Source organism: Solanum stenotomum, chromosome 7 (assembly GCF_019186545.1).
Source record: "Solanum stenotomum isolate F172 chromosome 7, ASM1918654v1, whole genome shotgun sequence".
In the NCBI taxonomy this organism is placed as follows: Eukaryota; Viridiplantae; Streptophyta; class Magnoliopsida; order Solanales; family Solanaceae; genus Solanum; species Solanum stenotomum.
In genome coordinates this window covers 805,763-818,302 of record NC_064288.1, presented here as the reverse complement: position 1 = coordinate 818,302, position 12,540 = coordinate 805,763, and the positions used below count along the sequence as shown (strand labels likewise).

At 34.5% G+C, this 12,540-nt stretch overlaps 2 protein-coding genes across 2 annotated transcripts; both read left to right on the top strand.

Annotated features, from left to right (window-relative positions):
* The first annotated feature begins 2,786 nt into the window (after nt 1-2,786).
* On the top strand, nt 2,787-6,275 carry LOC125871393 (endoglucanase 17-like). Its single transcript, XM_049551974.1, has 8 exons — nt 2,787-3,138; nt 4,012-4,218; nt 4,311-4,511; nt 4,775-4,867; nt 4,945-5,106; nt 5,194-5,305; nt 5,394-5,557; nt 5,648-6,275. Exons 1-8 carry the CDS (start codon nt 2,878-2,880, stop codon nt 5,978-5,980), a joined length of 1,533 nt encoding a protein of 510 aa, XP_049407931.1. The 5' UTR covers nt 2,787-2,877; the 3' UTR covers nt 5,981-6,275.
* A 1,312-nt stretch (nt 6,276-7,587) lies between these two features.
* On the top strand, nt 7,588-11,630 carry LOC125870236 (uncharacterized). Its single transcript, XM_049550612.1, has 6 exons — nt 7,588-7,838; nt 8,188-8,253; nt 9,970-10,044; nt 10,617-10,740; nt 10,827-10,949; nt 11,110-11,630. Exons 1-6 carry the CDS (start codon nt 7,681-7,683, stop codon nt 11,251-11,253), a joined length of 690 nt encoding a protein of 229 aa, XP_049406569.1. The 5' UTR covers nt 7,588-7,680; the 3' UTR covers nt 11,254-11,630.
* The last annotated feature ends 910 nt before the right edge of the window (nt 11,631-12,540 follow it).

Below are 12,540 nucleotides of genomic sequence, written 5' to 3'. Positions count from 1 at the left end.
TTCTGAATATCTAAATTTTTTGTTTAAAATATCAAATTAATGTAATCTAATTTAACTTTAAAAATTAGTCAAATTGACTTTCAAAAAGCGCAACATGACAACTAAATATGGACGGAGAGAGTATATACAATTTTGCTATTCCAGCTATCTCAAACTATTTGTCGTGTTAGAATAGATTTTTAACTAATTTATCCTCATTTATATTTTAAGATATAATTTTTCTTTGTTAAGTACTCCACTAAGGTATTTGCAAGTTTCAAAAATAATTATTACAAAAGGTAAGATAGAGAAAAATTAAAAAATAACTGTCTTAAACTTTCAAAATAAAAAAAAATAATTTAAAATCACGATAAAATTTGAGAATGAAGGTATAGTATTAATATTTTCACAAAATTAGTGGGAAGTCCAAGATTTCATTGATGTCGAACCTAATTCAATTTCAATTAACACATGAGGTATCCAAAATCATATTTAGAATGCAATTATCCATCGGACAACTGATGTGAGACTTCTAACACCTTCCCCCTCCCCACATGCTCCAATATTGGAGATTTGGAGCATTAACAATATAATATGTGGCTTAAAATCGAGTGATCAAACAAGAATTGAAATGAATATAATTGTGATATCTCATGTGAAAATATTAATGGATTTTAAGTTTGAGCCTAATTTAACTCTAAAAAATAAACTCATAAGCGTAGACTGGTAAGTGAAAATTTACTCGTCTTCGATATTCACATGCACATTAAGTCACTAGATACATGATATATGTTTATATATATAGTCTTTTTATACTTAAACATGGTCTCATCAACTAGACATTGTTGAACAATGTCATGTATACACATAAATACATTAGTGTTCGAGCATAAAACACATGACTCCAGCAACGGCTATACATCGTCTTTGTTCACAAATTTGGTGAAGAAGACAGTATAATTAGAAGAAACTTACAAAAAAAAATAATGTATCTCGTGAACCCGTATATTATATTCTAGATCCGCCTTTTGTTTATGTATATCAACTTAAAACTTTGTACGTCATCCAATTATTGCACGACAAATTTGTCAATTGAGGGCAAAATATTCGAAAAAATTATGCTTTGTAAGCTTTTATAAATTTGTTTTAGTTTTATACAACCTTTTTTTATACAGGAGATTTTCCTTTTTAGATGTGAAAATGTTATTTTCTTCTAGTCATAAGATACCATTTCCTTGAAATGTTTATCACAATCTATAATTGGCGTGGTTTAATAAATTAGGTGGGAGATAAAATGAGGTAAATACCTATTTATATAGAGCGTTTACATCAAATCAATTTAATTTATCATGATTACGTGATTTAATCATAGAAAAACAAAAATTAATTAACTAAAATTTAGTATCAAAAGTCTTTACATAATTAAACACATATCATGCATCTATTGTTGTGATGCAAACATCATGTACAATTAAATTTTATCCAGGGCAAGTGACAAGTCCTTTTTTTCCTACTCGATGTCCGGTATTCTAGATCCTGACTAAATTTAAATTCGCGCAGTGCAAGATTCATTTTTGAGACAGTCCTTACAATAAGAATTATTTCATTCTCAAGTTCGTGACCTCTTACTAATGACGAAAAAATCACAATTATCTCACCACGATCGGATTTAAAGCATGTGACAAGTCACTCTCGCCACTAATGCAAACACAACGTCTCGCTGCAACAATAGTTATTGAAAATGGCATGGCCAATTGCGTGATATGTATGGAACTGCCAAATTTAACTGTCAAGAAAACTCTTTTACAGACAATAAAAGGACTAGCACAGTAAAAAAGAAAAAAAGCTACTCCCTATTATGCCTCTTTTCCTTCTACTAAAAACTCGTGATCTTAAATAAGTCATATTTAATCGTGTGACAAAATGGGTACTTAACTTATAAAAAAAAATTTAAATATGGTATAACATTCTATCTAATCTTCAAAATACAAACCACTTGTCTTCTCGGTCGAGCTCGTCGCATCAGACTTGCCTAGTGCAGGTTACCTTTCCTTGGTTTGCTAGCGGTTGATTAGGAACGGGGTTTTACCGTGTGCGCACTAGGGGTGTGCACTATTCGGATTAAACCAAATAACCAAACTAAATCAAACCGAATTTTTATTTGGATTGGTTTTTTGGATTGGTTTTGGATTAATANTGCCTCTTTTCCTTCTACTAAAAACTCGTGATCTTAAATAAGTCATATTTAATCGTGTGACAAAATGGGTAACTTATAAAAAAAAATTAAAATATGGTATAACATTCTATCTAATCTTCAAAATACAAACCACTTGCCTTCTCGGTCGAGCTCGTCGCATCAGCAGGTTACCTTTCCTCTGTGGTTTGCTAGCGGTTGATTAGGAACGGGATTTTACCGTGTGCGCACCCAAAAAATAGCAACTGCGGATTTCCTTTGTCATAAAAAAAGAAAAAGACTAACTTAAATTAATTTACCTTAGAAGTTAACATAATTGACTCTCCAACACACCACCAAAAATTTGTAATAGGATGAATAAGATTTATTCCTTTTTAATGAAAGTTTTCGAGTTCGAATTATGGTATGAAACGTTTCTCCTTTAATGACCTTTATATGATACAAATCCAAATTAGTCGAGCCTCGCTTGTATCGAATATTTAAAAAAAAGACTAAGCACTAACTGCTAATGTGGGTAACTAAAGGGGCTTAATGATTGCAACCAGGCAGGACGTTAAAGAAACAGGGGACTCCTTCCTTTGCTTTTTTCATTATAAATACAAAGGGGCTGTTTCTTGTTTTTGCCACTGCCTGGGGTTATTTGTTGGTTTTTTGGGGCTGGGGTTTTGATACTAGTATTATTTTTCAGGTGGGTAGTTTCCAAAATGGCTTCTTGTTCTTCTTCCACAGCAGCTATGGCTATGGCTATAACCATTTTTCTGTTTTTGTTGAGCTTTGCTACACCTGTGTTTCTTGCTAAACCTACACATCAAGCTCACCATCCTCGTTTTGCTTCTCATAACTATAGAGATGCTCTTGCAAAATCCATTCTTTATTTTGAGGGTCAGAGGTCAGGGAAGCTCCCTTCTAGCCAGAGGATTACTTGGCGTAAAGATTCTGGTCTTTCAGATGGCAAAGCTATGGGGGTATGTTTTTTTTCTGAGTTTTTGGGTGTTTTTGTGCACTGCAAATGGTTGTTTTGTTTTAACACTAGAAATGGTTCTCTTTTGACACGTGTAGTTGTAAAGGGAGAATCTTGAACTTGTTTTTGTTGGTTTTGGCGTGTAATGGTAATGCAGGTTCTCTTTTGACATGTTTAGTTGTAAAGGAAGAGTCTTGAACTTGTTTTTGCTGGTTTTGGGGGTGATTGGTGGCTGTGCTGGTCCTATTTTGACATGTTTAGCTGTAAAGGAAGAATATTAAACTTGTTTTTGTTGATTTTGGGGTGAATAATGGCAATGCAGGTCCTCTATTGACATGTTTAGTTGTAAAGGGAGCATCTTGAAGTTTTTTTTGTTGGTTTTGGGGTGAATAATGGTTGTGCAGGTCCTCTTTTGACATGTTTAGTTGTAAAGGATGAATCTTGAACTTGTTTTTTGTTGGTTTTGGGGTGAATAATGGCTGTGAAGGACCTCTTTTGACATGTATAGTTGTAATGGAGGACACTTTAACTTGTTTTTGTTGGTTTTGCTGTTAATAATGGTAATGCAAGTTCTATTTTGACATGTTTAGTTGTAAAGGTAGAATCCTGAACTTGGTTAGTTTCGGGGTGATTGGTGGCTGTGCAGGTTCTATTTTGACATGTTTAGTTGTAAAGAATCACAAACTTGTTATTGTTGATTTTGGAGTGAATAATCTCTTTTGACATGTTACGTTATAAAGGAAGAATCTTGAATTTTGTTTTTGCTAGTTTTGGGGTGATTAATGGCTGTTCAGGCCCTATTTTGACATGTTTAGTTATAAAGGAAGAATGTTGAATTTGTTTTTGTTGATTTTGCTGTTAATAAATGGCAATGCAGGTTGATTTGGTTGGTGGATATTATGACGCTGGAGACAACGTGAAGTTCGGTTTCCCAATGGCATTCACCACCACAATGCTATCATGGAGTGTGATCGAGTTTGGTGGATTAATGAAAGGAGAGCTACTGAATGCAAAACAAGCCATTGGTTGGGCTACTGAATATCTTCTCAAGGCCACAGCCCATCCAGACACCATTTACGTTCAGGTTTAATTCTGAAGTGAATAATCTCAACTTTGTAATGAATAATTTTGTCTTGAATCAAGTCTTTTTACCTTTTATATACAATCTTGTCTTAGGTTGGAGAAGCAGGAAGTGACCACTCTTGTTGGGAGAGACCTGAGGATATGGACACCCCAAGAAGTGTATACAAGATTGACAAAAACACTCCAGGGACTGAAGTTGCTGCTGAAACTGCTGCTGCTCTCGCTGCTGCTTCGTTAGTCTTTAGGAAATGCAATCCATCTTACTCCAAGATACTAATCAAAAGGGCCATCAGGGTATTTGTTTCGAACTCTTCTAAGTTCTAATAAAACTAGTGATTAGTAGTACTCTTGTGTTTCAATTTGTTTGTCTTAAGTATGTTTCAAAAAGAATGTCTCTTGACTTATTTAAGACCACGAGATTCAAAAGTGTTATTTACTTTCTTATACTTCGTGTTGAGTCATAACCAGACAAACAAATTAAAACGGAGGGAGTAGTAGAATTTATCAGAAACCATCATCATTATTTGTATACTTAAAACGAAAATGTTGGTTTTCAGGTGTTTGCCTTTGCTGATAAGTACAGAGGTTCATACAGCAATGGGCTGAGAAAAGTAGTGTGCCCATATTACTGCTCAGTTTCCGGATATGAGGTTGGTATTATTCTCAGCATTTTGACTCGAAACAAAATCGATGTTCTTAGCTGATGCACTGATTAATATATGTATAGGATGAGCTGTTGTGGGGTGCTGCTTGGTTACATAGAGCTACAAAAAACCCAACTTATCTCAATTATATCCAAAGAAATGGGCAAACTCTTGGGGCTGCGGAAACTGATAACACATTCGGGTGGGACAATAAGCATGTTGGAGCAAGGATTCTTCTTTCCAAGGTTCAATCTTTACCTGTGGTTTTCTCATTAGATGCTTTTTAGTTGGAACGACTTCAATTTAACGGAATATTTTCTCTGTTTTTTCAGTCATTTCTTGTTCAAAAGCTTCAAACTCTTCATGATTACAAGAGTCACGCAGACAACTACATTTGCTCCCTAATCCCAGGCACACCGGCTTCTCAAGCGCAATATACACCAGGTTAAATATCCTACTTAGTTCATTTTCACATTTCTGTTAGTTTTCTAGTTCAAATCTGTGGATTAAACTTTTTTTTACGATTTTACAGGAGGGCTACTCTTCAAAATGGATGACAGCAACATGCAGTATGTTACCTCCACTTCTTTCCTGCTAGTCACCTATGCCAAGTACTTAACTTCCGCTCGCATGGTTGTTAAATGTGGTGGAGTTGTTATTACACCAAAGAGGCTTCGAAATGTAGCCAAAAAACAGGTTAGTTAAAACCAATTCTGTAATATTTCAAGTATATAGCAAACCCTCAATGCATAAAAATTAAACTCATTCCTTTTCTTGAACGCGCAGGTGGACTATTTGTTAGGAGACAATCCACTAAAAATGTCATACATGGTGGGCTATGGAGCTAGGTATCCACAGAGGATTCATCACAGGGGATCCTCATTACCCTCAGTCGCGAACCATCCAGCAAAGATACAATGCAGGGATGGTTTCAGTGTGATGAACTCACAATCACCAAACCCGAACGTACTAGTAGGGGCTGTGGTAGGTGGTCCTGATGAGCACGATCGTTTCCCAGACGAGCGATCAGATTACGAGCAATCTGAACCTGCCACTTACATTAATGCTCCACTTGTTGGAACACTCACTTACCTTGCTCACTCATTTGGCCAACTCTAAGTCAAGTGTAGTAGAATCAAGAATGAAGCCATGTTGGTCTTTTTTTTTCTCTTTTTCTTATTGCTTTGTTGATCACTAGTAGTAATATAATATATAGTCTAAATCTTATTGGGGATGTGCTGGTGTTGTGGTTGTATTGGCTGAGACCCCAAAAAAGAGGCTCCAGCCCCCAACCAACTCCCCCTCTTATGCACACAGGCCAAATGCAGTTTCATTGTTAGCATATTTGCCTTGTTGGAGCATGTTACTAGTATTATTAATATTTCTATAGTGGAAGCTTTCTTGTTTTAACTTTGATGTTGTGTTCCACTTTTAACATGTTGGTTAGCTGTATTCTGAAACATAGAAAAAAAAAAGAAGCTATATTTGTTATTTTCTTGTGTAGATATCACATTGACAAAGTCAAAGTTTTCAATGGTTTAAAATATAATATGAAGAAGTAAATACATGAAGAAATCAAAAAGGATTCAAATTCTACCATATATATACATAAACCATATTTATTTTAACTATGTAATTTTCAATGAATGAATCTCTCAGCCCTACTTGACTTCGGTAGATATTAGTTGGAAAACAAACAAAATTTGGGGCTTAGTGACCAACGTTCAAAAAGGAGTAATTGAGGGGGGCAAATAAATGACCGTTAAGCAAAGAGGCCAATAAGTTCACTAAGGCAACAAAATAACGACTCGAATTTAAGAATTCAATTGAAGAGAAGGATTTGTCACGTGACTTACAACTCTCTCACAAGTCACAACAACACCCCTTTCATCTAGTACTATTTTGGAAGTAGGGATGGTAAGTGGTGCGAGTTTTATCTCATTCTATTAACTTGGTATTTTTACCCACGTTCACCTGCTTCTGCATCCAATTTGCGGAAATCTGCCCCAAGCAAGCTAAAATTTCATTTTATTTCCATCAAAATTGCATTAGAATTTTAAATTATAATAAGTTTGGCCTTTCGGTATATTTTCCTTTTTGAGTTTCAAATGATGTCTTTTATATGAGATAATACTTGGTTACTGTCATGTTTTGCATTATTGTTTGTGTATAATTACATAACTAAACATGAAGGTAGTTCTTTAATTTTGGGAAAAATATTTTGAGAATTTAAAATATATTGGGGATAAAATAATAATATATTTGATCAAACTAAAAAATGTTACAAAGTGAAAAATCATAAATTAAGATGGCCAACTTATGACTCATTTTAATTTATAAACACTTGGGCCGATTGATCCATAATAATGCCCTATTCAAACAAATATTGAAGAATTGAATTAAAAACGAACTAAGAGTCCGTTTAGATTAGCTTGAAAAAAATAGCTTTTAAATCAAAAATAAAATTTTAACTTAAATAATTTTTAAGTCAAAAAATAAAAAATAGGAGGAAGACCTATTTTTGGTTTTTAACTTATTTTAAATTTATTTTAAGTTATTTTTAACATTGTCAACCACTCCCAACTTATTTGAAGTCATTTTTGAGTTTTTTTTTTTTTAGTTACTTTTACATTTGTCAAATATTTCGACAAGTCAAAAAATAACTTAAAAATAGGTTTGATCAACTTTTAAATCAATTCAATCGGCCTCTAAAATAGAACCAAATTTTATAATTTAACAAGTGGAACACCACGTTTCACTTTTACCGAGCTTACACATTCACTGAGAAATTGTGATTTGGGTTTTTAGGGTTTGTGAAAATGCAGAGGTGCTGTTCGTCTGCGGGTCGATCTGTGATATCTAAACGATGGTTTTCTTCATCAAGCAATGATAAAATTGTTGCTTCAGTGCTCTTCGAGAGATTACCAGTTGTAGTTCCCAAAATTGATCCTACTGTATATGCTTTTCAAGAATTTTCGTAAGTTTTTCGTTCCTCGCTGCCTATTTTTTTCCTCATTTTTTCTATACAATTGTTGTAGGAACTCGAAATGTTCTATGTTCTCACTGTAATTGGATAACAATGATTTATTTTTAGAGCAATAAGTTATTTTTGCTGTGCATTCTAATGCTAGGAGATAATTTGTATTATAAAGTTGAGAATAATGATGTTATAGATTTGTTGGTACTAAGATGTCAGCAAACGGAGAAAATGAGAAGGATAAAAAAGAGCAAAGGCTCCTGAAAAAAGAGTTGGTGAATGTAGATAATAATTTAACCTAATTGTGTTTAGTTGATTACAGTAATGTTATTTTTAACTGCTTTAATAGGTTTCGTTGGAGGCAGCAGTATCGGCGAGAGTATCCAGAAAGTTTTCTGAAGAAGTCTGATACCAGGTACGTTTCTGTTGCATTGCTTGAACTACACCTCCCCATTTAATACCTTTGCTTGTGAACTATAGATCTACATTTATGAATATTAACTGATGAATGGTATTAAGAGTGTGCATAGGATGAAACAAGTTAAACATAATAGACCAGTGAAATTGCTGTGTCGTCCACGACAAAAACAATTACAAAGAAATAAACTTTTAAGTTCAAAATTTGGATGGGTGATAAATTTTGCAAGAAAAATATTAGTAACTCATTGTTTACGGTTGTAATTTAGTGTTGCTTTTGTTTTCTGTAGATTGTTTAAGTTCTGGAATCGAGCACTAGAGGTATATTGCTAGTTTTCAGAACTCCTGAATTTGAAAATCTGGGAAAATATTCTTTCTAGGTCAAGTTCTCTTTTTAAACTACAATTAACAGTTAAAAGGAAGGATTTCTTGGTCAAGTTTTCTTTTTAAACTACACTATACAGTTAAGGAAAAAGAGATCATTGCAACAGGCATGGAACCTGTCAAAAATACTAAATAAAACACATTCATTATGGCTCACAAAAACTAATGGGACAATTGGCCACGGAGAGATTTCAAGGTTTTCTTTATTTTACCAATATTTTACTGTTGACTATCTAGCTTTCTGAAGTCTAAATTTACTGCAGAAACTTATCTTCTCAGTTTCTGATTCATCTTGCACAATCATGCCTTTCTTCCAGTTTGGACTTCTCCACCGTTAATCCATACAACTGCTTTCAAGCATTCTAAAGCTATCAGCCCCCATAGATTGCAGAATATATTTTACTGCAGGAAGACATGAATAATTGTCCCTTCCATTACTGACAAAAGTTAAGAATATATTGTTGGCGTTTTAGCCCTTTTACTATTTTTTTGTTTGAGAACTTTTGGGAATTCCTTTGTGCAACAACTCTATGATTAAACTTTAAAAAAATGCATTTTTTCACAAATACGTTAAGCTCCTGTTGACTCCAGAAAAGGAGTAAATGACATAGTGTACTCCAAGGTGCAGTTGTGGTTCTCTCTTCCTTCAAATCTGTGATGATTATTTTCATGGAAAACGTAGCACATCAAAACATGAGAAGCTTGGGAACATAATAAAGATTGCTATACCTATAATTATTTTTTGGTTCACCCCTCCTAAACATATGCATGAATTTCATTAATCTACTATTATACACCATCTGGTTCACTTAAAAAATTCCCTTTGTAGCCAATCATTTATTGAAAAAAATTGATAAGCTTAACACAAAAAGCGAAAAAAAGAAATAATAGTAACTTGGTCCCATGCGAAATTGAATAGTCTCTGTAACTTGGAGAATACCCTTTTGTACTGAGCAATGAGCATTACTGTTTTAGCGCTGGACATTTACAATTTAAAAACTTTACTTTCTTTTCAGAAAAAGTACATGGTGGTAAAAATGGCCTAATTTCATTTGTATCTATATAGATCGCGCTTTAAGAAATTGAGATCTCTTCATGCAACAGTACACATGTTGGAGAGTAAACACTCTCCCCTCTTTTAGCAGTATGACCCAACTGATTTTTACTCCTTGGCTTGTGTAGTATTATTGCCTTTTCTTTCATGCATTCTTCCTTATTAGCCATTAATTATGTACATGGTTCTTCTTGAACATGCTAGCACATACTGTTCTGTCTAGTGTCAAATGCCACATGGTCAACTGGCACGGTTACATCTATATTTTACATGCAGGGGAAAAGGTGATTATCAAATTGATTATAAACCAGCTCCGCGAATCTCAGAAGCAGATAAGACTAATGATCAAAGGTACCAAAGCTTGGACTTCTAACTTTTGTCAAATATTATACAAGAATCTGAATATGGGCATTGCACTATAAGATCTTTTTCTTTCAAGAGTTGCTTTACCTAAATTCAGCAGACTCATATTTCCTGACAATGGGTAATTATTGACTTCTAAATTGTTTACCATAACTAAATTTTTGATGTTGAAATGCTTTAATATTGTCTCGATGTAATTGATGTGTTAGTTACATGAGATTTGTCTAATTGAGCATTATGTAAGTATTTAAAATTGAGAATGGAGAGCTATTGTTGCTTTTTTCCTTTCCTTTTAAATGCCTTCGTCACCATCTACCCCACAAAATAAAGCTTGCATCTGTTCTTCAACTCACCACTTTGTCAAAATTTGCTAAAAGGTACTAACCCCCGGTTCACTTTCTTTTTAGATTTAGTCAGTTTTAGGCTCCAATATGGCTATACAAAACCTTTGCATTTTCCTGGACGTGAATAATATGTCAACAGATATTCAAAGCATTTGTTTCCTTCTGCTGGCTAGTATTTCATGTTACTGATTATGAGATTTTGTTGATATGCATAAGGTCATTACAGCGAGCACTAGACAGGAGACTCTATCTTCTAGTCCATGGTACCACACATGGTAGTGGAAAGCCCGTCTGGCATTTCCCTGAAAAAGTTTATGAGTCTGAAGAGAACTTGCGGAAGGTAAATAGTACTTATTCAGTCCATTTCTTCGGGGATTTCAGTAATTTGGGTTAGAAAAATGAAATATAAGTTGCAACTATTTGCAGTGTGCTGAGTCTGCCCTAGAATCTTTCATTGGAGATCTTTCACATACATATTTTGTTGGAAACGCCCCTATGGGTCATATGGTCATACAACCCACTGAAGACAAGAAAATTCCGTCAATCAAGGTATGCACAATTTTAATTATTGAAGTATTGAAGAAAAGGACAGTAAGAAATTCTTTCATCCCACGGGCAATGAGGGAGGGAGGGAGAGAGGGAAATCCCCTGATAGTTTCTGCAAAGCTTATGTGCTTCTAATGTATAAATTCTATATTTATTATGGCAGCGCTTCTTCTTCAAATCCCAAGTCATTGCAGTCAACAAATTTGATATTAGAAAGTGTGATGATTTTGTCTGGGTGACAAAAGATGAACTGTTGGAATACTTTCCTGAGCAAGCTGAATTCCTGAACAAGATGATCATCAGCTGATGTTAGTTTCTGGTCCAAACTTCCGGCTTGGTAGGATAGCGGAAATAGTTTTGATTATATCCTGATCTGAAAAATCCACTTCTTTCCGCAAATGTAATGGCTTTGATTGCTGGAGACCAATTTTATGTCCCGGCAGCAAGAAGATCTGACTGCAATTTGCCAGTGTGCCATTCATCAAGTTTTGTAGAATTTTGAACATAGGATACCTAAAGTTGTGATGGCCTTCTATCTCAGCTATCACCATTCCTCTTTGTGAGAAGCTATGCTCAGAACTCTGAACTAGTCATGCAATTAATTCAGTATGAATATACTTGTAGATGCATGATTTCATCTTGTGTCATGAAATAAATAAAACAAATTACGTGTTGTAGCCTTAATGAGTTGTGAGCTTTAATACATATAGCAGCATTGTGCATAGAGAATATTCTGATTATCAGTGCCTTTGATTGCTAGCTGCATGGTCGTAAGTATGAAAATTCCTCAATATGGAGGGTTCAGAATTTTTTCAGATGTTTTTGCTTTGTTGGTTGCACATCGACTGCCTTTGATAAATAAGTAAAGGCCAATATTATATGAGAAATGCCTCTGAAGTGATTTCAAGTGATAAAAGAAACAGATGCGATGGATCCTGCAGCTAGTGAAGAGCAGAGCCTAGAAACAGAGCAGTTGGTTGAGAAATAAAGCTTTGAACCCGATTGTGAAGGAAATGTTTTGAAGGAAAAATGATTATGAAGAGATTGTTTTTGTTAATGAAGAAGAGCAGGAGAAGAAGATTATGACTACGAAGACGATATAGACAAAGAAGATGTTGCACAGGAAGTTGAAGATGACATCTTGGAAGGAGCAAGACACTCCTATGAGAGCAATCCAACAGTGATAAAATTTGGCCAGCTGAACTATTGTTGGAACATAAAGAGAATAATGTGAAAGAAGAGGAAGAAGGAATAGAAGAAGAACTATTTAGGGTAGAAAACTGCAATTTGAAAAGCACGCAGAATGATGTCGCCATCAACGCCCAACAGAACTATGATGGCATTGATAGCTACCGAACGAAGTTCATGTACCTGGATGATATAGCTGCAATCACCAGGAGAAGGAGAGCGCTTTTGGGAGCACTACTAGTGCTAATCTGGTACTTTGTGCTTAAAGGCATTCTTCCTCCCGTTATAGGTGGTTCAAGATTTTAACTCAGTGAAGGCAGTGAGTGTGAAATAATATTGCACTCACTAATATAATGTGCCAGACTAAACACAAGTACATAACTAAATAATTATATATGTACAGTTT

Coding starts and splice junctions, on each gene's coding strand:
- LOC125871393 (XM_049551974.1), top strand. CDS start 2,878: ATGGCTTCTTGTTCTTCTTCCACAGCAGCTATGGCTATGGCTATAACC. Junction 3,139..4,011: donor CAGATGGCAAAGCTATGGGG/GTATGTTTTTTT, acceptor ATGGCAATGCAG/GTTGATTTGGTTGGTGGATA. Junction 4,512..4,774: donor TAATCAAAAGGGCCATCAGG/GTATTTGTTTCG, acceptor GTTGGTTTTCAG/GTGTTTGCCTTTGCTGATAA.
- LOC125870236 (XM_049550612.1), top strand. CDS start 7,681: ATGCAGAGGTGCTGTTCGTCTGCGGGTCGATCTGTGATATCTAAACGA. Junction 7,839..8,187: donor TATGCTTTTCAAGAATTTTC/GTAAGTTTTTCG, acceptor CTGCTTTAATAG/GTTTCGTTGGAGGCAGCAGT. Junction 10,045..10,616: donor GATAAGACTAATGATCAAAG/GTACCAAAGCTT, acceptor GATATGCATAAG/GTCATTACAGCGAGCACTAG.